Source organism: Tachysurus vachellii, chromosome 13, assembly GCF_030014155.1.
Source record: "Tachysurus vachellii isolate PV-2020 chromosome 13, HZAU_Pvac_v1, whole genome shotgun sequence".
Lineage (NCBI taxonomy): Eukaryota > Metazoa > Chordata > Actinopteri > Siluriformes > Bagridae > Tachysurus > Tachysurus vachellii.
The window spans coordinates 8,203,810-8,231,671 of NC_083472.1; the positions used below are offsets into that span (position 1 = coordinate 8,203,810).

The 27,862-nt window shown below is 37.5% G+C and overlaps 2 protein-coding genes across 3 annotated transcripts; both read left to right on the forward strand.

Moving 5' to 3' along the window:
- Positions 1–433: 433 nt before the first annotated feature.
- On the forward strand, positions 434–12,963 carry matr3l1.2 (matrin 3-like 1.2). 2 transcript variants are annotated; one of them, XM_060885589.1, is made up of 21 exons: positions 434–540; positions 3,538–4,494; positions 4,923–4,984; positions 5,537–5,575; positions 6,070–6,170; positions 6,518–6,573; positions 6,726–6,839; positions 7,117–7,242; positions 7,555–7,710; positions 7,828–7,952; positions 8,042–8,600; positions 8,913–9,033; positions 9,240–9,259; positions 10,152–10,274; positions 10,707–10,835; positions 10,945–11,067; positions 11,156–11,286; positions 11,446–11,758; positions 11,860–12,025; positions 12,478–12,593; positions 12,711–12,963. In XM_060885589.1, the coding sequence occupies exons 2-21, from the start codon at positions 3,715–3,717 to the stop codon at positions 12,762–12,764; spliced, it is 3,414 nt and encodes a 1,137-aa protein (XP_060741572.1). In that variant the 5' UTR covers positions 434–540; positions 3,538–3,714; the 3' UTR covers positions 12,765–12,963. The 2 variants fall into 2 exon arrangements, with proteins under 2 accessions (XP_060741572.1, XP_060741573.1); XM_060885590.1 differs by having other exon boundaries at positions 488–544.
- A 1,419-nt stretch (positions 12,964–14,382) lies between these two features.
- On the forward strand, positions 14,383–26,070 carry LOC132856144 (matrin-3-like). The gene is made up of 20 exons (XM_060885591.1): positions 14,383–14,458; positions 17,273–17,348; positions 17,437–18,307; positions 19,033–19,094; positions 19,300–19,338; positions 19,668–19,684; positions 20,011–20,117; positions 20,253–20,314; positions 20,685–20,723; positions 20,839–20,870; positions 20,956–21,011; positions 21,144–21,263; positions 21,810–21,938; positions 22,060–22,644; positions 23,222–23,303; positions 23,408–23,442; positions 24,681–24,929; positions 25,028–25,205; positions 25,540–25,655; positions 25,774–26,070. Exons 3-20 carry the CDS (start codon positions 17,546–17,548, stop codon positions 25,825–25,827), a joined length of 2,724 nt encoding a protein of 907 aa, XP_060741574.1. The 5' UTR covers positions 14,383–14,458; positions 17,273–17,348; positions 17,437–17,545; the 3' UTR covers positions 25,828–26,070.
- Positions 26,071–27,862: the final 1,792 nt, after the last annotated feature.

The following is a 27,862-nucleotide window of genomic DNA, read 5'->3' on the forward strand; positions in this document are numbered from 1 at the left end:
AGAAGTGCATGGTAGTGCAAATAACAGTATTGTACAATATTATGCTTTTTGTGCAATATGCAGCAGTAGTGTGTAACGTATACGGATGATGTGATGACCGACAGTTCTGATAATTCAGTACTTATAGATATGAAGCAGGGAATATAATTATGGTGAGTTGTTAATCAGGGTGATTGTTCTGGGGAAAGAAACTGTTCCGGCAGTTTGTGTCTGGCAGTTTTGATAAACAAAGCTCTGCCATCTTACATCTTTAGAAGTTATAAAAATCGTATAAGTCGTCTGCCAAATGCCTTAAATGGTATCTAATGTAATAGATTCAATTTAGTCCCCACATAATATTGGGTAAGTGAAAATACTAGACATGACTATAAGAGATAATAATTGAATACGGATCCGGTACGCTAGGGGGCGTTATACGTCTCTGATTGGTTCGCAGAGGAGAGCTGTGTGACCGGAAGTGTGTCAATCAGTCAGTCAGGTGATGTTTGTAAGCCCGAACTAAAGCGTTTCTGTTTTGCAGCGATTCGGGATATTAAAACAGTAAGTACGTGTTTTAGCATACGGTTAAGTGTTTAGCGGTACAATTGATAAATAAATAAAAGTATAGCTATGTTTTTGCGTTTGCAGGAAACTTGCCATTTCTCTCCCATTAGCGTTAGCATTAGCATTAGCATGCTAGGTTTGTTTAGCCGGTTAAAAACACTGGCGTTGTTGCAGTGCTACATTGTGTAACGCATAACAAACCGCGCTTCATAATGGATCATTTTTCTCTTAATAATTGTGTAGATAAATTAGCGACATTTATTACTTAGATGTAATTAGTCTGCTAGTTAATGTTATCATTTTGTAGCCGAACTGTGAGATTAGCTTAGCTTAGGCCTTTCTTTAACGTGTTCATGTCCTGCTGATACTATTGATACGTGGGGATTTATACAAACACGTAGCAGCTTTATACATTCAGACATCTCTCCCTGGCTTAAGTGTGGAGTTTCACACTACAAACACACACGAGTTTCTCTTCACATGCTACAGCTTTACAACTGAAACCATCTCACAAAACAACATTAACCTCCTTTGTCTTTTTACTTCGATATCAGACCAGATTTGGTTAATATTCTTAATAACAAAACTCAGTGCTTTTGGCTTTCAGACGGATCTCTCTATGAATTCGCATTAAACCTGATTTGCATGGATTTATAACAGCAGAAAGAGAATTTAATGCAGCTTTAAGTGGCAATCTGTGAAGCATAAAAGTCAATTGTTGTAGTTGATATCATTTGTCTTTTGCTAGTGTAAATGATATGGAAATTTACGTGGAAATTTTAAAATAAATAAATAAAGTAAACCATTGTCTTAAAGCAAGTGTAGCTGGAAACCTCTGTGTTTAGATTGCTTTCCTATCATTTACAGACATATCTTACTAATTCAAGTTAAACTGCTATCCATGTTTTGGGGGCAAAGCTTTATGATATGCATAAAGTGGGCAGGCTCAGTGATTAGGAAAATTTTTTTTTATTTATTTTCATGTCAACATTACTCAACATTACGTTCTTTCAACAAGTGTTGTAAGAAACTGCTGGATGTAACGTTACTGCCAGGTTTCCAGAGTACAATAGTTTAACGTCAAGCTAAATTTTGAACTGCAAAACTCACTCGACGTTCCACTTTTACTGTGATTTTCTTCTCATTCAGGACGAGTGTGCTGACTTGCCTGTTCTTCATTCACCTGTCTGTCTATTTAGAAGTTTCTTCAGTTTTCAGTAGTAGTTATGATGCATTTGACCTGGAATGGTGTCGTTTTTGACCTCGGCATGTTCAAATTCCATGTTTGTTTTTTGTTAGCAACAAGTAAGCCAGTTAACTGGTACATTATCATCCTCCGAAGGTGACCTATATAGTCAATGTTTTAGATTTATCAAGCGACCCCTTTAATTGTAAATCATCAGTATGTATTTTTCTTTTCATTATCATCATTTATTGGTGACCTTGACATTCCTGGATATTCCCCCAATTCAACACTTTAGGTCTGGTTTAAGTATGGTGCTTGATTATGCCAATAAATTAAGTAGTGATTTCCACCACTGTAGCAAAAAAGAAAAGTCTTGGACTTACTGGCTGTTCTTCTATTCTTCTTGCATTTCTGGGTGACATTCGACCCCACTTTGAGAACATGTTGATTTGATGTCGGTCTGTAAACTGGGACAAAACTCATAGTTGAGAAGACTACCCCATTTGACAAGGAATTAGAAGTTGGCACTAGACATTGGCACTATCTTTCTAACCATAGATAGCTTAACCATGTCAAACTCCACCATTAAACCACTATCAGTAACATGTTGTTTGTTAGTTTACATGTTAGTAGTCCTCTTTGGCAGTGGAAAGAAGCCAGAAAAACATTGCTTACATAAAGAAATGAGGAACAGAACTGCTGTTTCACCTCAGAAACAGTTAGGCTTGAACGGTTTTGCCTAAGGTGAAGGAGAAAGATGAATAGAGTACTAGCACATATTTCGTGGATGTACAATAGGTTGTTTGTTTATTGCTGTTACACATTCAGTTTGTCTGATAATCCGTTGCAATTACTTTTAATTCTTTGGAAGCATTTTATCTCACCTGAACTTCACCCAACACCTCTTGTCAGTATTCTGCCGGTGGGGTGAAATGTGCACATAGTGATTAACATGCAGTTTGTCACACATTGAAACATTATGGAAACTGTCACTTCAATTAATGAACATTATCAACTTCATTTCCCAGTGGATGAGATCCAGTTGCTCAGCCAGTTTGCCCAAAGCCATGTCTTCGGTAGTTTTTCTGCAGCTAGACAAAGAAGCTGAATTCTGCGATTTTTGTTCTTGCCATTTTTCCAGTTCAGTTTGTACTAAGATTCTAAATAATTCTAAATAATTCCCCCAATGTGAACATTGTTCCTTTGCTATTAATTTTAAGGAATTTACAAGGTCAATTGCTTTCTCTGGGTGAAGACATCTAATTGGATTTTGGTCTAGTAAAGTAATTTCATTTGCTTCTTTCTCATGCCGTGTCTAAATCATCGATTTAGGGATGATTTAAAATATCACAGACCCTCTTGTTCAACTAAAAGGACACCCCTCCTGGAGTCAAAGCATGTAAAACAAGTTACATTGTTCTGTCATCTTCTGACGCATTTCTACTCAATTGAAGACAGTTGTTTCTACTGCGATTCTAATATTTAAAAACAAAAAAAAAAGCTGGTTCATGCCTTCATGGTTTTCCTGTCCTGGCTGTGATATGCAGTGCTTTCTTTCATTCGTGGTCATTTTAAGGATGTATGTAATTCTGTATCTTAACAGTTCTTTACAATGATCTTTTGTTCAACTCTGTCATAAAATCCATTTAAACTTTTCTGTAAATCTTGATATTTTGGGGCATGTTGCAATGTATTGTATTGTCAGTTGTTACTTCTTTTCACTGTCTAAATTTCACTGACTTGTTAAGCTGTGGCACTGCTAACGAATAGAAAAGAATAGAAATCATTGCTCCGTTGTCTTTCTGCAGACCTGTTTCATTCTGTCCTAGAAGAGGATCTGTCCATTCTCACCGTTGGCTTATCTTTTGACATTTGGAATTTTATCCACGGATCGTCCTACTTTGGGACAAATCAATCACCTACATCGTTCTTTACTTTTATTGCCTGTCTGAGGTTGTGTCACCTCTCCCTGTCATTTTGAAGCCATGTCTCAGAAGTTGACGCCGGAAAGTGCTCAAAAAGGCTTTGCCGTAGGCCGGGGGCTCTTGGCCGCTGCTGAGACTCTGAACTTTAGCATGAATGAGTCTCGGCAAGATCCCTATGGTTCCTCGTCCCAGCAGCATGGAGGGTTGATTGGATTGGGTGGCGTAGAGAGCCAGGATTCCCAACTGGCCACCCGTCGTGTCGGCAACCATCTTGGCAATACCATGAAGCTTTTTGCTAGCCTTGGTCTCTCTCCCAATGACTTGGACGCGCTGGCCCAAGTGCCTGAGGAGAACATCAGTGTAGAAACACTACCACATCTTATCATGCAGCTAAAGAACCGAAAGGCTGAAGCCAGTCGTCATCTGTCCAGTGACCTGCTATCTCAGTCACTCTCCCCAGACCCCTCATACAGAGGAGGTCGAGACAAGTGGGGAGATATGCAAGGAGGACGCCTGGACCGTTCCACAGCTTCTACAAGTCAGGGCCGCACTTCTCAGTCTGATTTTGGCTACAGTTCTACTCAAGATTTATCCTCTCGCAGCTATGATATGCTTGATTACGGGAGCAGTGGCAGCAGTCGGGATCGCCAGTATTCTGAGCTTTCCAGTGACCGCTATCGTGGCTTAGGCACGACCTCATCTTCAGCGTCTGATGATCTCTTTATGCAGCGAAGGATGGGATACCCATCTCAGGGCAAAATTCAGGATTTCTTGGGGGTTATGCCACACATGTTTCCCCATGTGTGCTCCCTTTGTGACTTTGATGTGCATTCTTCCATGGTGAGTAGTTTAAAACAGTTTCTTTCACATATCAACTTTTCCCCCTCCTGAACATATCAGCCATATGGTGGAGAACACCTGTGTCCAAAACCGTTGTGCCCATCAGTGCATTGGTGTTTGTCCAGTGTGTTTAGAGGGTGGTCCCCATTTAGCATCTACAGTAGTCCATATTCACTCCAGATTTTTGCTACAGTGAATAAAGTCAATGTAAATATTAGAATTTTCAAATAAATTATCATTGGGTTAGAAGTTCTTCATAGCTACTTTAATTTAAATCGCTCGTCTTGTTTGGGAGGTCAACATACATCAGGGCACATTTTAAGCATCTCTCATTGTTGAGGTACAGACAATTAAATGTAATCAGCTGGACAGCATTAGAATTTAATTTAAAGGCAACAAAAAGATATATATTTTTGGTATATTTGCAGGAATGGACTCAGCACACAACTGGGATGCGGCACGCAGAAAACCGGAGGGTCCTTCTACAATTGTACGTCCACTACAGTGTCCTTATATTTTCATTTGCCTTCAATTTGTTTTTGTTTTGTTTTTTTAAGTTATGCTTGAGTAATTAAATGAAGTTAAGTGTAGTCTGCTATGAATACCATTATATTAAACTTCCTTTCAAGTCGTGTCAAGTAAGGATTCTACCAGTATCTTGATGTACCCTCTCTTGACTGGGTACAATGAAATTCTGCTGATGCCACATTCAAGAGATTTGATGTTTGTTGATTTGGAAGCCAAAGTGCTTCCCTGGTTTTTTTTTGTTTTGTTTTTTTGTTTTTTAAAGAAAGTCACACACAAATATGCACGCTGTATATGTGTGTCATTTTAAATCCAGCCCTTAGTATGCTGATGATTGTTGTTTCCATTGTCCCATTATTTTGTCAACAAATTACACAATGTTTATAAGTAAAGATTTTCAGCTTGAATATTTCATTCATTGAGATCCAGCAGACAATTTTAATGTTTTTTATTTTTTGAGCAGTGTATTGTGTGCTGCCTTTTACAGAACGCAACTCTGTTTTTTCCCCGTTTGTAGGTATCCAGATTGGGATCCTCAGATGCCCTCTGGCCGAATGTATGTAATTCCTACTTTGAGTGTGTGTGGGTTAGATTAGTGACAAATTAAAGGAAAATGTGGTGCTGTTATACTGCTATGGTTTAGATCCATATTTAAGTGTCACATCCAAACAATATAAGGTTCTTCTTAGTGAAAACCTTTATGTGATTAAAATAACCCGAAGGGCACAAGCTCTTTCAGACTGGCCCAATTCCCCACCCACAGTGCATAAGAACTCGCTGATCATCTATGGGAGATTGTTCACGTGTTCTACACACTCTACACACGTCTTTTTTGGAGAGCGATAGTCATCTTTACACCACACTCTCAGAGATGTCTAATTTGTGCCTGGATGAACTGAAGCTATACTTTATGGACCAACATCTTACTAAAACAGTTCATTGAGTTTTTCCTTTAACATGTCGCCAGTCTGTTTATGTAGTAGCATACATATTTTCAGTACAGATCAAATTCTTCCAACATTCAGAGTATTTACATTGCCTGTCTCTCAGGTCAGACACTCTCTCTTTGAGCTCAAAGAACCGATCAGATGGACTACTTGGTGTCGCTCCATCTTCTATGAGGCAACGGTCAAGCATGGGTTCAAACTGGGGTAATTAGAATGTATAAAGCTTTGGTTTTGTTGTTCATTGCTGTTTTTTTTTTAATTAAATTATATGTACTTCAAGTAATCATGTTATGAACCTATAAGACTATACAATAATACATTTTTCATAAAATTTAAAGAAAATAAATCTTAGTAGTACCAACTTTAACAGTATTTCCATATTTTGGGTGGAAAGGATTACAATGATTTGTCAGAGAGCATTATGGCATTATTCATCCAGAAATTAATTGTATGTGTAGACAAGATGTGTATGACTCCTGACTGATGTTTTGTGGTTTGTAAGTATTAGTTAAACTCTAAGCGTTAACTAATGATTTTTCTGTTTTTTAAAGGATCTCCTTCTAGCATGAGTTTGTCAAACAAATCATCATATTCTTCGACACCAAAGGTACTAATGCTGTACAAATCACTGTTGAGAAAAAAACATCAAACTCCATTGAAAATTATTACAAATTTTGAATAAATTCAAAATAATTACTATTTAATGCTACTTGTTTAAAAATGACTTCATATTTTATTTTTTTTGTTTTTGTATTTCAGATCCGAAGCAGGGTAGTGGTGGTAAAATATGATGAGAAGCCAAAGTTATCTGCCCTGTTTGCGTTAGCCAGTCGTTTTGGTGCCATTCGTGAACACCTCGTACTCAAGAATAAGGTAATTCACTTTGAGTAACTTTGAACTTTGGGCTTATCTTCGTTATGTTATTTGATTCAAATACCTCTCTGATACTATAGAAGATTATATACTGTATGTGTGCGTGTGTCTGTTCAGTTGAATCGAATGTTTCCTGGATGTTCAAGATCTTTAATAGGTATTCAGGAATAATTCTATGTTTTGAATATTTTTCTCTTGGTGAACATTTTGCAAGTTCTTGTGCAAGTATTTTGCTTATATGTTTGCTCCAACTTTGTTTCTGCTTTTTCTCTGGTAGGCCTTTCTGGAGCTGGCAACACATGAGGAAGCACTTGCAATGACTAATCACTATCAGAATAAGCCTGCAACTTTGCATGGGAGAGACGTGAAGATTTACTTGTCCAAGGATCTGCTGGTGATTGAGGTAAGTCCACAATTTAAACTACTGGTAGTTAAAATGCATTTCTTTTACATTTGAGTGAGCGCACACATTGTATTTTAGTAGTTACAGCTATACAATCTATTACATGTTCAATTAGTATTTAAGTTTGAACGTATTTAAGTTTGTTTAATAGCCTTTAAAGACGTAACAGGTCTAAAATTATAATAAACTGTTCTTATACAGTCCCTCTACACACACACACACACACACACCCCACCCCAAATGTGAAGACTACATGATGTATTCTTTTCAAATGTTGACTGTAAATGCAAAACGAAATATGTTTCACTCTAGAAAAATGACAGACCAGATAGAGACAACAGAAACCGCGATAGCGGCCCAGTGGTGTTCTTTTCCAATTTGCCAAGAGAGACTGAGAAGAAAGCGGAGCTGCTTACGGTAGCCCGCAGATTTGGCACCGTTGTGAACCATCTTTTTTTGAATGATCAGGTAAAATCTACCATGGGTCCTGTCTTCTGATGGTCGGTCCTTTAGGCTTCAGTGAGATGGTTTTTGTTGTCAGACTTTTGCCAATGGACCCAAAACCGTTTGCTTTTCTTGTCACAGGCATTTGTGCAAATGGGCAACTCTGAGGATGCAGAGATGTTAGTGAAGTATTACACGATCCATCCACTGACCATTAGTCGTAGGACCATCCATATGAACATCTGTACCAAGTACAAGACTTTAACGTGAGTAAAATCTCTGTTTAATGTAGCTGCATCTATAACTAATTAACTGGGAAAAGAACAAACCCTAATATATTTGGAATGTGTTTTAGGGTTGTACCTGGAAAAGGAGAACAGTTAAAAGAGGAGCTGGAAGAACCTGGTCAGAAGAACAGCAGCAGCAGTAGAACAAGTTCAAAAAGCTCCTCCAAACCTCAGAGAAGCTCAAATTCCCGACCAAAAGAGAGCTCATCCGAGAAAGCACAAGAATCAAAGTCTAAGGAGGGGGAAGTGGAGGTCCCATCTGATGCAGGCTCTGGTGATGAAGTCCAAGGTGTTGTGGAAGCCCATGATGAAGAGGAAAAGGCCCTTGATGAAGATCTGGTGACGGAGGACTCTGTGGCCGCACAGGCAGATCAGGAAGCTGCCATGGAGTTTGAGGATTCAGCTATGGAACCAGAAGTAGAAGAGGAGGAGGAGGAGGAAAATGCACATGATGGTGAGGACACAGAGACTCCAGAAGAGGAAGCATTTGAACAGAAGCATCAAACCGAGCAACCAGTTGAGCATGCGGAAGATCAGGAGCAGGAGGACAATGCAGAACCTAAAGAAACAGACGGACAGGATGATGTAGAGCAGGACGAGGGCGCTGCAGACGATTCTCTGGAGCAGGTGAAGTCTAAATTAAACTTCATCAGAATGTTTCAGGATCCTTAACAGCAGAATATCAGGATGCACCTCATGACTAGTCGATGCTAATTTGTGTTTTCATGTGCAAATGAATGTCTCTCTGCATGAAGCGTCTACCCTTTATCTATCCGGCTCTCTGAATCATTTAGCATTACCGTAGAAGTGTAAACCAGGCCATAGACACACAGTGCGCAGCCATCTCAGTTCACACAACACATTGTTCAGTCTTTCTGTTTGTCCTTAAATGATACAGAATTAACTGTCATAATGTTGTCCCTGTTTCTGTGGTAATAGGAGGTACTTGAAGAATCTGATTTCCCTGAAGACTTCGATGAATTTGTCACACTTGATGAGCTGGCAGAGGAGGACGAGTCTGAACTTCATGACTCGAGATCTAGAGAAAGACCTTCTGCAGGTTCTGATTTTAGATGTTTTGTTTGCACAGCAGATATCGGTTGCAGAAATGTTTAGGTTTCCAACAGGAAATGTGTGATTTTTAATGTCAAATTTTCAATCATTATTTTATTAGCAGTCTGTATAAATAATAGTAATGTATAAAACATTGGAATATTGATAAGAGCTTCTTCCAAATTGAAACACTTTTTTTTTATCTGCTTTTAGGTAGATCCAGGGACAGTGGAGTAAGTATTTATATTTTAACTTCATATGTTAGCTTATTTGGGGGAAGTCGTTGCCTAATGGTTAGAGAGTCTGTCTCCTAACCCTAAGGTTGTGGGTTCGAGTCTCGGGCCAGCCGCGTGCGTGCGTGCGTGCGTGCGTGCGTGCGTGCGTGCGTGCGTGCGTGCGTGCACTTTGGATGGGTTAAACGCAGAGAACAAATTCTGAGTATGGGTCACCATACTTAGCTGTATGTCACGTCACTTTCATTTGCCTCACTTAAACATTTGTCAAGAGAAGCACAATAATCTGTGTTTCGCATTTGAATGTTGAAAACGGTTTGATCAACAAACATTAGGGTTTAGGGTTGTTTTTATCTCTTATCTGAAATTTATCAGATCAGCAAAATCATGTCTGCTCTTTTATAATAGTAATATAAAGATGTTACATCTTTAATAAAATTATCAGAAAATATCAAAGTTATGGCAGTCTGTGTGCTCAGAATTATTCCAGCTTCCTAATTATTGCTGTGACTGACTTTTACATCTTTATAGCTGGATACTGTATTTCACACTGCCTTAAACTATACTCAGAAGTCAAGTTAAGACTAATTAACATCTTGTTAGTTTTAGACCAAAATGTTTAATCTTGCCTTGCTAAGGTAAAATTTACCTTGTAACAGCCTTTTAAAACACCAAACATCTCTGGAGAGACCGACTGGATTTAGGTTAGGGGGAATTGTATAGAAATGTAACTTTCTGGAAAGATTCTAGACAGCCATCCAGTTCTGAATTTTACGTAATGATGGTTGTAAATGTTATTAGGGTTTTGTGGAGGTTAAAGTGGACTGGCTTTTATACTTGTGTGTGAATTTCTTGACTTTTCTTGAGGAAACTGCTATAATGTCATTTACAGGGCTTGAGAGTTGTCAATGTGGTTGGATTTAAACGTGGCTATGGTTATCTGGATGAGATTCTGTCTCTGGCAAAGCCTTTTGGGAAAGTGGTACGGCACTTGGTTCTACATTCCAGGCCTGAGGTGAATTTTATTTTATTTTTTTAATAACTTTTTTTGTTGTTCATACTGTTTACTAATGTCTTCAATTCATTATGTTCCTGCCCAGGTGATGCATATGTATACATTTAAGACATTATTGTGTGTGCATATATACGTGTGTGCGTATGTATAAATGTGTGTCTATTTGTATACATGTGTGTGTACGTATGTAATATACACTTCCAAATCCCAAACCATTTTATGTACAATTCCCCGTATATGGGTCAAAGATGGTTGGTGCTCAGCCATTTATATTGTCCCACTCGATGTATATAATAATGTGTGTACATGCGTATAGAATAAAATCAGAATAAATGTCTATATTACTTTTCTGCTTCAATGACTTGTCAAGCATTATTTCCCAGAATATTTACAGGTTTTCTTATACAATTTGTATCATATTTTGTTGTTAAGGCATTCCTGGAATTTAGCAGTGAACAAGAAGCCAGGTCAATGGTCCGTTTTTACAACGGAAATGTCATTCCATCCGTGTGTGGTAAAACAGTTAAAATTTACCATTCGATGACCTACGCTACCATCCAGGTGAGCAACATTATACTACTGTGCAATGAAACAGTGCTAATCTAATTGAGAGAAATGTCTAATTAGACATTTCCAAAATGTAAAACATGTTTTTCCCTAAACACTACAGAGTGGCAAAGTCGTCTACATTGGTCACATCCCCCCGTTTAAATCATCAGACGCTTCATTTCTGAAAATTGCAGAGCCGTTTGGAAAAGTCAGACGTTATTATCTAAATCGGTCACGCTGTGAGGTAACTGCCTAATTGCTATAGTATTATTAACATGTTTCTTTAACTGAAACTCTGGCATAATGTTTTGGCTTCATGTGTTCTCTTGCAGTGTTTCATTGAAATGGAGAGGGGTGAGGATGCAGAGAGATTTGTGGAGTCTGCTCGGCTAAACCCACTCAAATTCGAAGGCAAACGCTTGCTCGTCTACATCAGCAGAAAGTACAAACAACTCAAACATGGGTTAGTGCTTTCTTTGTTGTTTTACTGAATCAGTAACCTTTTACAAAAACTAACACAAATTTTAGCCACCAGCTTCACCACGTCTCATATTTAATCTGTTGTACATAAATATTGTACATACATAGCTACTTTTTGCTGATTGACACTTTCACATGGTAGACACAGACCCCCAACCTCAGAAGACAAACGGCCAGCAAAGAGGGAGCACTCTGAAGAGAGAGAGGAAATCCAGAGCAGCTCTACAGCAAAAACCACCACTGTGATAGAAGAGGAACCCCCATCAAAAAAAGCTAAAGAGGAGACGCCTAGCGAGGACAAAGATCTGAATGTACCACAGGAGGAGGAGAAAGAGGAGGAGAAGGAGGTGGAGGTCAAAGAGTCTTGTGAGAACATAGAGGAAGTCAACAACGAGCACACAGAAGAGCACAACACAGATGCAACAGAATCTCAGAATGAGGAGCTCCAAACAGTGGTCAGTGTTGAGTCTTTTTTTAAATTCCTGTTTTCATAGTTTGGAAATTGTTCATGTTAAAATAAGTTTTGCTTTTACCTTTATCTCTCTGCATTGAGCAGAAGGATGAGAGTGACATTGATGGTCCTCCTACTGAGTTTTCATCTGTTGATATATCTGAGAAGAGCCAAGAGCCGACTGAAACCTCCACACCTGAAACTGAGTCGGTCAAAAAGCCTGAAACCACTACAGACACTCTTGGTCCATATGAGCCAAATGTCCCCGTGGGTAAGTCATCGTTTCTGAGTTCAAAGTGAAATCTAAATAAGGGCCTGATCCTGATTATGGATTAATTACAGTACTTTGATTAAGTATTTACCCCTTGAACTTGAAACACGGTCCCTGTTATAATGAAGCATAGACAAGTTCAATGGAATGAATTCTTATGAATATGCTTGTACATAGGTATCGGTGTCTGTATTTAAATGTTCAGAACACCTACATTTTTAACACCTAGATTATTTTCATCATTTTCAGTGCAAAATGTTATTCTAAATGTGTGCAGGCTACAATTTAATTAAACCAAACAGAACACAAACGGTTATGGTTTTACTCTGATTTAGAATGTGGAGTCATATTAGATGAACATGTGTCTGAAATACAGATTTTGCCTCTTTTTATACATTAAATAAAAGTGGTGCTGATTAATGACTGACAACATTGTATTTTTGTTTTTTTAGGTGTGGAGTTTGTGAGAATGGGCTACTACTGTAGACTGTGCTTCCTTTTTTACTCCAATGAAGACACTGCCAAAAAGGTTCACTGCGGTAGCCAGGCACACTACGAGAAACTCAAGGTAATTTCATATATGATAAATGTGTTTTAATGTGTGATAAATCTGTATTAAAGACAGAAATATTATACAAATGCAGGCTGTATTTATTCAAATGTAACTTTTTTTTCTACTTTCTAGAAACACCTGGAAAAGAAGAAGAATAAAGCACAGAATAATCGTGAGAAAAACTGAATATGGAGGAGTGTCGTTTGTCCTGTACAGTATATGGGTGTGCATGAGCATTAGTTTGATAAGTCTCTCCTTTTGGATTGATTTTAGAATCATGTTTAGGTTCATTCTTTAATTTACTCATTTACTATTTTTCTTATCCGTGTATCAGAAAAGTTGCCCTATTAGTAGAACAGAGCCCTTTTTTTTTTTGCTTGTTGTGATTTTTTTTTTTTTTTTTTGGGAGGGGTTGTGTTCAACTTCTGTTAACATTAAAAACATTCCTCACACTGTTTCCTGTTTGTGATTAATTTGTCATTGTTTATTTTAATTACTAATATATAATGTTTTTTTTCTCCAGACATCTAATTCAGAGTAGATGATGGGTAAATTCTTAAGTGATAACGTGAAAAATATGTGAAAGGTTTTCTGGTCTTACAAATATACATTTTCCTTCGAAATACTGGTTGTATATGATTGCAGTATAAAAACATTATCCCTCTGATGAATTAGTAAATAGCTTTGTGTGCTACATCTGCCCTTACTCCAGCATAGGATTACTGTAATTTATCCTGATGAACATTTATTCACTCAATGGTGCCATTTTCTCCTTTATTCAATATCACTACACATAATTAACCATTAACATTTTGGGTGGGGAAAAATATTTTGTACGGTACTGTTTTAGTTGTATTATCATGTTTGTGCATGGGTAATGCATTGTTAGAATAGTCTAAAATAGTAAGTTCTTCCTACGATTCAGTGTATATCAAGTTTGGGACACCACATCTGTCAAAATGTTTTCAACATCTAGGTGTATCTTTGTAAATTATGTGCAGAAAAATATATATCACGTGGTTTTGTGTCAAACCACTTTTGGGTTTCTCGGTTTGTTCACAGGTTGGGGTAGTCTTAATACAAATGTAATTGCAGAATATTGCAAATATATTGTTACCCATCTGCAGTGAAGAAGGTTTATATTATTCCTGTGGTATTTTTGTCAAAATACACATTTGTTCCCTTGCTCTGTATTAAGTTCAGCTGGTCCTAGTGTCTTAGTCTCCATAGATCAACAGTGCGTGGAGCTGGGAACAGATCTTTAGGTGTCAAACATTTAATAATTTTAGGAAAAACATGAGGAAGCCCAAGAAATCCCATTGATGCTTTAGTGTTTCTGAATATTATATAATTAAATATCTGCTTTCACCAATTTGACAAAAATGACTTTGGCCATTATATAATATATATAACGTTACATAATAAGGTTAATTTATCTAGCCTTGAATGTTTACTGGCTTTTTATCCTGAGGTAAGTTTGTATATCAGGTTAAGGAGACAGTTTCACAAATGCAGTGATGAAAACAGTACATAAAGATGAGGCTCAAATCATTTAAGGGGTTGAAAGGATATTTTAGTATACAAAATCTGAAGGATAAACCAAATGGGAATTGGGCAAACAAAATCAAATAATCTCAGAACTTTACTGTTAGTTGGGTTTTCAGATAGGCTCCGGATAAATAAAGTGTTATTAAAAATAAATGTAAACAAACAAAATAATAATATGAGAGAAAATTATTTTGGATAATTTGAGTGTATTATGTATTTTATGTAATAATATTTTTTAGAGACTTTTACTTTGCCTCATGTTCCATTTTCTTCTGCGGGCAGAAATTTTATTAGTCCTCCTGCTAAGCTGAATTTACTAAATTCAACAAAAGGTATGTTATATTGTTTGTTTCTTTTGTTTTGTTTATATTTTGTTTGTCAGTGCCACCAGTTCAGTTTTTGTACGTGGCTGCAGACGAAAAAAAAACACTGCTTTTAATCAAAAGTGTAAAACTGATCTAGCTAGCTAGCCAAGTGGTACGTTATAAAGGGGTGTGCTAAGCTAATGCATAAGGCTGGTCTGATATTATTGAAAATGTCGATATTTATCTGGTTCACGAATAGTTTCCACGTGTATGTATATTTATAGGAAAACAACATAGATTAAACATCCCTAAATCACTTGAGGCCATTATTATTTGCCTTCATTGCTGTTGAGGGCCTTCAGTAAGATTACGTGGATAACAAACTGCAGCGTTACAATTTCAACTGCAAGAGACACTTAAGACCATTTAGTACACTGATACTGGACCAAACCCACTCACACTCACACTCACTCTCACACACACACACACACACCTACAATATAGGTAATTTCTATAGGCATATAATTACTGACAAGTGCCCACCTGTTACACAGCTGTGTCATCACCCTGTTTGTTTACCAGTGATTATTATTGCTCCCAGAACAGCAGTGTATGTGTTACAATGGAGTCTAGTAATAGTAGAGATAGTTAACACCACAGTGCTGTAAAATATATAAATCTGGGTGTAAGTCACAGGTTTATAATTGATATGAAGAAGGAGGCTATTCATGTTCACATTCATGGAAAGCGTCAGGTCTCACAGCTTTATAATAATGGTAAGTTTTACATTTACAGCATTTAGAAGATACCCTTATCCAGAGTGACTTACATTTTATCTCATTTTTTTAATGAGGGTTAAGGGCCTCGCTCAGTTGCCCAACAGTGGCAGCTTGGTGGATGTGGGAATTGAACTCACAACCTCCCGATTGGCACCTTAACCACTAGAATAACACATCCCACGTTTTCCATTATAGGAGAGACGTCAATACTGAAGAGTTCGTGTTTTATGGTTTCTCTGTAAAATTACAAACTGCATATTGGCTAAATAACTTAAGTAAATAAAAATAAAATTAAAAACAAAAACAGTTCTGTGGTCGCAACTGTTTATAACTTGTAACTTAAATCTGACAAAGTGCTGTGGTCTAAGTTGAAAAACATTTCAGAATGTTTAAGAGAATAATGAGCTTTTATTACATACCACCACATTATTGATTATTTGCTCAAACAGTGCATGTTTTATTTTTAATAGAGTAGGCATAATCACTGCAGTGCCAATAAAGTATTTGTTCAGTCTCAGTAGTAGGGTTGGGAACCGAGAACCGGTTCTTTTTCAGAACCGCTTCTGTTTTTTTTCTGAACCGCGCGGAATTTTTTAGTTTCGGTTCCAACCGCGGTTCCGATGCGATGACGGGCAAAGCGCCGTGAGCGGTCACTTTAAATAGCCACGTCTTACCTCATGAATATTAATTGTGTTACAGTCACGCAACCAAATTAACGCAGCTTACCACAGAAATCAGTCACTCGCGCTGCGGTGCTGAGGTACGCTTTGTGTTAAACATGTCTAAAAAAAAAAGTCTAAAGTGTGGATTAATTTCCAAAGCTACAACAATGAAGCAAATCTACCCCATCATAAAAAACAAAAACACATTTTCCAAAAATAAATGTAGTACAACACTCAGGACATCAGTGATGTGTGATCTGAGTTTGGTGACAGTAAAGTGTATTACAGTAAAGTTATTGATTTTTTAATATGAAAAATCATAAAAAAATAAACAAAAACACATTTATCCCAAATAAGTGTTGTAGTACAACACAGTACATCAGTGATGTGTGGTCTGAGTTTGGTGACAGTACAGTGTATTACAGTAAAGTTATTGACTGTTTTTTGTTTTCGCTTTTCGGGTTTTGCACTTTGCTGACGGTCTCTTGGAATCTGTCTCTTAGGTGTTCGCACATAGAGACTTATGTATTTTGTCCAACGTGGAGGAAAGCTGATATTGAGGAAACTTAGGTTGTAGCTGCGTTGTAGCTGCCTCTCTACATTACTACAATAAAAAAGAGGCGTTATTTGTGTAATAAGAGTGTTCAGGTCAGGAGCTATTGACTCAGGAAATTCGAATCTGTGAATATGGAGCCAACTTTACTTAAGTCCCTCTGAGAGGGTTTTCTCCACAGCTGGAGATACAATAAGCCAGGAAAGGTCTTGTCTTCTCCCAGAGAAAGCAGACGTTAATTTTTCTTCAGAAAAATTGCTAACTGTTTTGCTAAGTTGTAATTCTGGATGTTAAATTTGATGTTGGATTTATTTAAATTTAAATTGATATGAATTGAAATGCTCTGTTTAAAATATTTAAAGAGTGATTAATAAACACAAATGGAATTGTTTAAGTATTGTGCATTATTTTTCACATTTCTTTTATTATGGAATCGGAATCAGAACCGGGAATCGTAAGGCAGAACTGGAACCGGAATCAGAAAATTCCTTTTGATACCCAACCCTACTCAGTAGTGATGTTAGGATCCACCTGACATGTAGATCAGTCGAGTTAATTAGCCAGCCAGCTTTAGAGCCTCAGATGTTCTGATGGCTTTGCATGTAAAATGATAGCCTCTGTTGTTATTGTAGATGCTATTTGTTTGGAGAATTTGTTCTAGTTTGGTGGACTTGTTTGTTTGACAGCTGAAATCTAGTCTGCAGCATTGCTTTTGATTATGACAGACCAATGAAGAGAAGACCTTGGATTGCAGATCTTTACTAAATGCATGCCTGCCTTGAGAATTTCTTCCACAACAGGAAAAAGCATCTAGCTAGGCTCACAATTATCAACATACCTATTTCAGAATCCCCGTGTGAATTACGTCAGACATGATTGAATAATGCACCATTTGAATGAATGTGTCTCACTGATGCTTGGAGGTAAGTCTGAGTTTGTTGACTTGTTACTTGGCTACGAGAAGGACCATTAGTGCATGATTTTCCTCTTATTTACAACCTTTATCAACAGGTAAATGATTCAAATTGACCAACATCTACTCCTCTTCCTTGAAAAACGCTCTTGCTGATCAGCTGCTTTCTCTATATTTTTGTCATTTGGAAATCTCAAACCCTGCAACATGTCTCAGAAATACCCCTACACAAACAGGGGGGATGACTTTCTGTCACATCAAGACATGTATGCAAACTCGTACCGGAGACAATCCAACACACACCGCCCAAGCGTTAGATCCTCGTCTCAGGAGCAAACACGCTCTACAACGTCTTCCATCAGAACTGTAGACTCTCCTGTTCACGTACCTGGGAAGGCTTTGTCATTTCTTCACAGCTGTGGCCTGGACTCTAGTGACATTGCCCACCTTGCAGAGATTCCTGAGCATCTCTTCACAGTTGAGACCCTTTCCAGCCTGCTTTTACAGATCAAAGAACGGAAATTGTCCAGCACGTCATCATCTAGGCCCAGCACAAGTCTGACTTTTGACAATAGCTCGACTAATGCCTGGGAGGGTGGCAGCCACAACACAACTGTTGAGTATCCAATTGATCGACCTGCACTTCCAGTGTACCCTCTTCCTCCAGAGCAAGTTCAACCCTGGCAAGACCGCTGGGGGAATCCCAGACAAAAGGCCAGCAGTAAAAGCAGTAGTGGTCCAGATTACAGTGTCTCCAAGGACACCAACAGATATCACAATACCATACAATCACCAGAGGCCTCATCACGCTCTTTTGTTGATTCCAGACCAAGACCTTTGCTTTCTTTGAAATTAGAGCCTCCTGTTGTCGGGCCTTCTAGAAAGGAGGCCTCAGACTTTGATTGCAAAATTCCCCCAGCTTTTCCTCATGTGTGTCGTCTCTGTGACATTTCTGTCCGTTCTACAAAGGTAAGTACGGTATTGAGTTTTCATTCAGCTATCATTACCACCTTGTAACCAAACCAACTAATGATGAAAATTAATATCAGCTTTGGACAATTTGGTAAGTTTATTGGGAAACCTGTTGCTATATAATATCTCTACTGCAGCCTATGAGTGTCTTTAATATATGTTTCCACTGGCAATTCCAATTAGTTTTATGTTTTAGTCTGGATTTATTCATTTCCTGTAGTGCAATAGTTGTAGTTATATATACAACCAGGCCTCAAGCTTCTTTTCCAGTAAACAAATGTTTTGGTATCCAGTTGGTATGGCAATAAAGATATATTTTTGTGTTTTCTTAAGTGTAGAGACGATCAAGCTTTTTCAGTAAATGGGCCACAGTTTTGGAATTATTTGCCCATAGAGTTAAGATTAGCACCCTCTCTGTCCATTTTTAAGTCCCTTTTAAAAATATTTCTGTTTTCCTTGGCATATCCATAGTTTTCCCTTTCATTTTAATTCTTCTTATTGTTCTTTATTTGCTCTTATTATTGCTTGTTTTAGTGTTTTAGCACGTATTATTATATTGTTTAATTCTATTTTGCTTGCATTATCTCTTGGCTTAGTATAATTTTTTCTGTGTATTTTTACTAACACTCTTTTATTGTACAGCACTTTGGTCAGTCCTATGGTTGTTTTAAATGTGCTATATAAATAAAGTGAACTTGAACTTCCCTACCTGCTTTTTGTAGGACTGGTTTTCTCATGTTCGAGGTAATCAGCATGTTAGAAGTCAGCTTGAACTTCTGAAAAAGTATGTAGTAAGTTTGTACCTAAGCTGTGTGGCGTACATTATATTATATTATATTATATTATATTATATTATATTATATTATATTATATTATATTATATTATATTATATTATATTATATTATATTATATTATATTATATTATATTATATTGTATTGTAAAGCATAGTTATTAATTTTGACATTTTATCATAAATTCTTTCTGTAGGTACCCAAAGTGGGCACAGACGGTTGATTTTGAAAAAAGGTAAACAAATTACTTTAATTCACTTGTTTTCTCGGATTTGAACAAAATACTTCTTATTCCCCATTTAATAAAATTACTAATAAATGATTTAAAACAATGTGCATTGGACAAAACCTGGGATCAGTATTGTGAATTAATCACAGACATCTGCTTTATTGGCCCATTTATTTTTATTACTCTTATGTTGTTTTAATTGTAAGCATTAACAATGTCCTTTCCTTTTCCTTTGCCACTACGTGTTTCTCTTTTTTTGTGTCCTCCTATTCTATACTTGTATACAAAATAATACTGTTTAAAAGTTGTTATATGTTATATTCTTGTAATTTCAGGACTGAAAGCTCTGAAGGTAAATGTCTTCATCTCTTTTGGAACTTGTTGAAACGTAATGTAATTTCCTGTTGTGGTGGTGCTGTATCACTCAGCCTGGGGTTGTCCTGGCTTTTCACTATGTGCACACAAGATGGCTCCGCATACCTTCATTCAGTGTGTCAACAGTGCTTGTGTAAAAGTATTAACAGTGCTAATGTGATTGGTGTAATACTGTCTTAAAAAGAAGGGCCTGCAAAGATGATAGAACAGAATGTTCCTGCAAAATAGTTTTAGAAAGTGCATTATTGTGCCAATCACTATGTTTTTTTTTTTATGTATTCATTTATTTCAATGTCTTGGAAGTTTACAAAGTGCCAACTAGGACAGAGGCCTCAGACTTCAATGGCGTCGTTCCCCCAGTTTTTCCTTACTTGTGTGTTCTCTGCAACATCACTGTCTTTTCTGAAAAGGTAAGTGGTCGTCATAGAGACAGCATTATTTCCCAACATTATTTTTTCATATTTATATACCTAAATTGCCAACTAAGGTGCACAAATACTGTGATATCTGATGCACGAAATATTTTTTTCTATCTTTTTTTGTAGGACTGGTCTGCACATGTTACAGGTGGTCAGCATGCTCAGAGCCAGCTTGACCTTATGGCAAAGTAAGTCAATCATTCAATCATTTCAGCACATATTACTGATAGTAAATATATTTTTCCTCTGCTTTAAACATTTTACACTAGAATAAAATACTTCAGTTGGGAGCTGTAAAAATGACATGTATTATGCACTGTAGGTTCATGTTTGGTGTCAGTGTTTGTGTTTAGAGATGACCAGACTCCACAGGCTCAACTTCCTGGCTGTACCTGTACCTTTTACCTGATTAAGGACTAGGTTACAGAGAATTCAGCACCAAACTGTACTCAACTGAGATTTAGCTGTGAAATTTAGAGAAACAAGATCAGTAGTCTGTGGCAGTGTATTTATTAAAATACTTCATATATGCAAGTAAAAGTGATTACATTTTTGTAGGTACCCAGAGTGGGACGGGACTGTTAAATCTTCTAGAAGGTAAACAAATCTGGTCCAGAATTGGATATGCTGTTATTACACAAAGTTATAAAATACACTTAATTTGTAAACTTTTAATTGTAATTACTTTTTTTATTTTTTTTTATTTTATCAGACCTGATGGCTACAACCCTACTGGTATTAGTGGTAAAAGCCCTTATCTTTTCCTGAGCATGTAAAAAATAACATTCTTATAATATCTTGTAGTAATTCTGCCGTATTCTTGTACTAGGTGGGACCTCAAAAGAAAATACTTCAGACATGAAGATGCCAGAGGAGAAAAATGAAGTGGGTTGAGTGTTGCCATTTTTGCACTTCTATCTATCTATCCATCCATCCATCCATCCATCCATCCATACTTCATTCTGCAATTGACAAGTTTTATTATCCCACTTGTGTGTTTTTTTTTTTCTTTCTAAGCTGTGTTCTCGAGTTTTGAGCTTCACACCATTACCTGTTGGAGATGGCATCACTGCAGAGTTGACAGCCATTGCTAAACGTTTTGGATCTGTCAAAAAATCCTTGTTTCTACCAAACCGGGTAATGATTTCATTGCATATGTGGATGTTAAATATCCATTAGTATATCTGATCTAAACCCTAAAAAAGGAAACAGCAAAACGGGACTTAATTCCTCAATACTTTAGCATGGAAGCAAATAAATGTCAGGTGTTCCTTTTCCGGGGGCACGGTGGCTTAGTGGTTAGCACGTTTGCCTCACACCTCCAGGGTTGGGGGTTTGATTCCCGCCTCCGCCTTGTGTGTGTGGAGTTTACATGTTCTCCCCGTGCCTCAGGGGTTTCCTCCGTGTACTCCGGTTTCCTCCCCCGGTCCAAAGACATGCATGGTAGGTTGATTGGCATCTCTGGAAAAATTGTCCGTAGTGTGTGTGTGCCCTGCGATGGGTTGGCACTCCATCCAGGGTGTATCCTGCCTTGATGCCCAATGATGCCTGAGATAGGCACAGGCTCCCCATGACCCGAGGTAGTTCGGATAAGCGGTAGAAAATGAGAGTGAGTGAGAGAATGTTCCTTTTCCCCCCCAAACTCACCTGTGTTATTAATACTTAATGTCATCTCTTTCACAGGGTTATGTAGAAATGACTTGTTTAGCAGAAGCCAAGAAAGTGGTTGAGCACTACTCAGCCAATCAACTGAAATTGAAAGGAAAATTAATTCAGGTCGCCTACTCTTATGAATATAATTCACTAAGGCAAGTAGTTTTCATGCATTTATATAAATATAGGTGGTCTTCATGCATTTTGTAGCCTTTGTAGCTTTTCAATTGTCTTCAGTTTTTACATTTTTTCTTTCTTTCTTTGTTTATGGTCCAGAGAGGCAGAGGTTAATGACAAACCACAATCCAGGCGCTCTCACACCCAAAAGACATTTAGCCCAGACAACATTCAACAGGACTCTCCTAGTCCTAGGAGAAGACGTTCGTCAGAGAAGACCCACTGTAGCCCTAAAAGAAGACACTCGTCAGATAGAACTCGCTGTAGCCCCAAACGACAACACTCATCAGAGACGACTCATTCTAGCCCTAAGAGAAGACGCTCATCAGAGAAGACCCACTCTTCTAGGAGTCACCAAGTAAAAGACGGAGAAGATTCTCAAAAATCCAAGGAGAACACTAGAACATCCTCAAACCCTACTGTTAAAGCTGAAACTGACCGTGACCTTGAAGGGTTTGAAGTAATAGCAGGTGAAGGTGAAGAACTGGTGCATGCTATTGATGATTATGAGCCTACAACAAGTAACCCGGACAATTTACCATCAGAACCAATGGATGTTACAGACATTCATACAAAGGAAGAATTAAACACTGGAGAAAATTCTCCACATTCTGATACATCAGAGACATCAAACTGTCTGAAGGAGGGCCAAAAGTTACACCAACATAAAGAACAGGAAATAAAGGAGGTACTTTAAATGAAAGTATGGTTTATTATATACACTGGCCATGTTATTAATACACCTGCTGATTTATGTATCTAATCAGACAATCCTGTGGCATTTTATATTACATGACCATTTATAGTGTTTGGCAGACACCCTTATCCAGAGCGACTCACAGAAGTGCTAAATTACACCCTGATATTGGTTCACTCGGTTAGGAGAACATCAGTTTAAAAATTGTTGGGAAGGTCATATAGTAAAGTGTTAATTTAAGTACTTAAGGAAGAGTTAGGTGACTGTTGTGTGTAAAAAGAAAAAATCCTAGATCAGTGGTTTCTGAAAAAACCAACAACCATATCATAGTTAAATACAATAAGATAACATTTTTCTCCATTCTGATTTTTGATAAACAATATTTGAATCCCTTGACCTGTATCTGCATGATTTCATGCACTGCACTGCTGTAATTGCATGAATGATCAGGTGTAAAGTGTTACTAATAAAGAGGCCTGAATGTATGTAAATGTATATACATTTCCATAGGAATTTTATTACAAGTTCAATCCTGTCTTTAGTCTATTTTCTTTGCTTTTTTTAACAGGAGGACCATGACTTCCCTAAAATTCTTGAAAACTGTGTGACCTTAGATGAATTAATGGAAGAAGATTCTTCAGATTGTCAAGGTCTTTTTTTCACATCTGTCAGAACATGGATTTTTCTTGTTTCTTTAGCTCTTGTTATGCAGGTGTATAGACTTATAAATAAACTGTACTTTTATGAATTTCAGAATCAAATGAAGGAAAGGCCTTAATACCCAAAACGGTTAGTCTTTTTTCAGATTTTGGATTACCAGAAGGGGGTAAGGGCAGATTTGGTCTTGGCCCTAAAGACTAGTCTGTGGATAATTTATCATTATTATTATTATTAAACTTGTTATTATTAGTAGTAGTCTAAGTAACATAAACCGAGTACATGTATGAGAGGAGCAGGACAGTGGTGAGGTGTGCTGTAGGTCAGACAGAGGAGTTCACAGTGGAGGTGGGACTCAATCAGGGATCGGCTCTGAGCCCCTTCCTGTTTGCTATAGTGATGGACCAGTTGTCAGAGGAGGTCAGACAGGAGTCTCCTTGGACGATGATGTTTGCAGATGACATTGTGATCTGTAGTGAGAGCAGGGAGCAGGTGGAGGAAAACCTGGAGAGGTGGAGGTTTGCGCTGGAGAGAAGAGGAATGAAAGTCAGTCGTAGTAAGACTGAGTACATGTGTGTGAATGAAAGGGAGGGAAGTGGAATAGTAAGGTTACAGGGTGAAGAGGTGAAGAAGGTACAGGAGTTTAAGTACTTGGGGTCAACAGTCCAGAGTAATGGAGAGAGTGGGAAAGAAGTAAAGAAGCGAGTGCAGGCAGGTTGGAGTGGGTGGAGAAAGCTGTCAGGAGTTCTGTGTGATAGGAAAATATCAGCAAGAATCAAGGGGAAGGTGTACAGGACAGTGGTGAGACCGGCCGTGCTGTATGGTTTAGAGACAGTGACACTGAAGAAGAGACAGGAGTCAGAGCTTGAGGTAGCCGAACTGAAGATGTTGAGGTTCTCTTTGGGTGTGACAAGATTGGACAGGATTAGGAACGAGTACATCAGAGGGACAGCCCATGTTGGACGTTTGGGGGACAAAGTTAGGGAGGCGAGATTAAGATGGTTTGGACATGTTCAGAGGAGGGAGAGTGAGTATATTGGTAGGAGAATGTTGGACATGGAGCTGCCAGGCAGGAGGCAAAGAGGAAGGCCAAAGAGGAGGTATATGGATGTAATTAATGAGGATTTGAAGCTAGTGGGTGCAAGTGTTGAGGATGCAGAAGATAGGGTTAGGTGGAGAGAGATGATTCGCTGTGGCGACCCCTGAAGGGAAAAGCCGAAAGAAGAAGAAGAAGAAGATTATTAGTAGTAGTAACAGTAGTAGTAATATTATAATGAATAAATTCAGTAATATAATAATTATTTTAATTAAGTAGAATAACATTATAAGTAGATTTAAGTAGAATAACATTATTCTTTAAAATATTTTAGGAAACCTTCAGCAATGTCCTTGAGGTTAGAAATCTACCAAGTGCTAAAGACTATATAGAAGAGGAACCCCAAACCATAAACATTACCAAGGAGAAGCCTACTGAGGAAAAAGCTTTGAGTCTCCCACAGAAGGAGGGGGTGAAGGTTAAAGCTGAGTTTTGTGAGAACACGGATGAATTCAACAAAGAGCACACAAAGAGAAACAACACAGATACAAAAGAATCTCAAAATGCGGAGCTCAAAACAGTGGTCAGTGTTGAGTCTTTTTTAAATTCCCATTTTCATAGTTTGGAAATTGTTCATGTTTCAGTTAGTTTTGCTTTTACCTTTATCTCTGCATTGAGCAGAAGGTTGAGAGTAACATCAATGGTCCTCCTACTGCGTCTTCATCTGTTGCATCCTCTGCTGATGTGTCTGAGAAGAGACAAGAGCCGACTAAAGCCTCCACACCGCCAACTGGGTCGGTCAGAAAGCTTGAAACCACTACAGATGTTCTTGGTCCATACGAGCCAAATGTCCCAGTGGGTAAGTCATCGTTTCTAAATCAAAAGAAATATCTAAATGAGGGCCTGATTATGGATTACTACAGTGCCTTGCATAAGTATTCACCCGCTTGAACTTCTCGAAGTTCTAGTTTTTAAACCTAGAATTTAAATAGATTTAATAAATATATACAAAATTAGAAAATTGCTAAATATTTCAAATGCAAAATAAGAAGACCATATCAGTTTTACTCTGGTTTAGAATGTGGAAACATATTAGCTGAAGATGTGCCTGAATTCATTAGTTTTTTCCTCATTTTGGGCATAACAAAGTGGTGCTCATTAATGACTGACAACATTGCACTAATTTTTATTAGGTGTGGAGTTTCTGAAAATGGGCTACTACTGTAGAGTCTGCTTCCTTTTTTACTCCAATGAAGACAATGCCAAAAAGGTTCACTGCAGTAGCCAGGCACACTACGAGAAACTCAAGGTAATTTCATATATGATAAATGTGTCTTAATATGTTATAAATCTGTGTTAAAGACAGAAATATTATACAAATGCAGGCTGTATTCATTCAAATGTTACTTGTTTTTTCTACTTTCTAGAGACAATTGGAAAAGGAGAAGACCAAAGCACAGAGTAATCGTAAGAAAAACTGAATACGAAGGAGTGTGATTGGTCCTGTACAGTATATGGGTGTGCATTGTTTGATAAGCCTCTCCTTTCAGAGGATTGATTTTGGTGTCATTTTAGGTTCATTCTGTCATTTACTCATTTATTGATTCTCTTACCTGCTTATTAGAAATGTTCTCTATTCTCAGTATAAGATCAGAACCTTTTTAGGACTGATTGCTTGGTGTGATTTTTTGTTGTGTTCAGCATTAAAACATTCCTCACACTGACTTTTTCCTGGTGTTTTCCTCATTGTAAAGATTTCATGTCTCCTATCATGAGTTTTTAAATTCAAGTTGTCCTTTAATATCATTATACATAATTAACATCACTATACATAATTATAATTTTTAAAGATATATACTATTTTAGTTTTATTCATCGTTTCAGGGATACTGCCTAGGTCTGTGACACTGAAACGATCAATAAAACTAAAAAAAAAATAATGTGTAAATGTCCGCACTCAGAAACAAGGGAGTGCACTAACCAGCAGAGATGGGGGACTCGAGTCATATGACTTGACTCGAGTCGGACTTAAGTCGCACAGTTGAGACTTGCTTGACAAATATTAAAAAAAGACTCGACTTGACTTTGACTTGACATTCATGACTTGAGACTTGACTCGGACTTGAGTTAAATGACTCGAAATGACTTTGTTTTTCGTTTTTGTTTTATCTTTTTTGTCTATTTTCTTTTTAAATCTGTTTTTAAACGCACGCAAGAGCGTAATCTAACCACGTGACGCAGCAGACAAGCAGAGGGAGCGCGCGCACTAACTAATAAACCTTAACAGTCATGACGAAACATGGAAGGCGCTACACCAAAAATAATTAAGTTCAGGTACCGGGATTTTGTGCAAGATGAGAAGAGAAGACCAGCAGGATGCGACCACATCGCTCACAATGGAGTGACAAAGTTCTATCAAATTAAAATTTTTTGCAAGCGCAATGTAGTGTAAATGGTTGTTCACTGTTTATGTGGAAATGTCAGCTTTTTTGCAATAGCACTTATAATTGGTCTTCAGTGTTAGGCTTTGAGTGAAAAGTGTATGGATCGTTTATATATATAAAAACATAATATATTATATATTATAATATACATATATATTATATATAAAACATAAATATAAAAATATAAATAAAAAACTTCGGATTTGCAAGCAGAGCCGTGTGCATGTGAGAGATAAATTTCTTTGTTTTGATGAACATACATGTAGAATCAAAACAAAGAAATTTATACAGGTTTGTAACATCATGAGGGTGAGAAAAAGATGACAGAATTTTCATTTTTAGGTGAACTATCCCTTTAATTAATAAATTACACTCACTCCAATCATCTCTCTCTCTCTCTCTCTCTCTCTCTCTCTCTCTCTCTCTCTCTCTCCCCAATAGTTAATTCACTTCAAGGTTTGTGGGATTCAATAATTTACATTTTTTGATGTATTTTCTAATTTCTAATTTCTAATTTAAGGCTGTGTTGATGTCCCATTAAAAGGGAATGCCTGTTCAAAAAATGCCATTTGGTTGCATAGAAGCCATTGTACTTTATATATATATACTTTTCCATGGTCTTCTGCCATGTTTGAGGCATATTGAAACTTTTCATGCTTTTATGTTGGCCTTATTTCAGTTACATTTACATCTTATTCTTTGTAGTTTTGATTTTTATTAATTTTTAGATTTTTATTGTATTTACAACAATGGACACTTTTTAAAAATAAATGCATATAATCATTTTTTTGTTGCAAATAAAACTCATAGTCCAGAAATACTGTAGATTTAACTTTGTTTAATATATACTCACCCTCTCACTCATTTTCTACCGCTTATCTGAACTACCTCGGGTCACGGGGAGCCTGTGCCTATCTCAGGCATCATCGGGCATCAAGGCAGGATACACCCTGGACGGAGTGCCAACCCATCGCAGGGCACACACACACTCATTCACTCACGCACGCACTACGGACAATTTTTCCAGAGATGCCAGTCAACCTACCATGCATGTCTTTGGACCGGGGGAGGA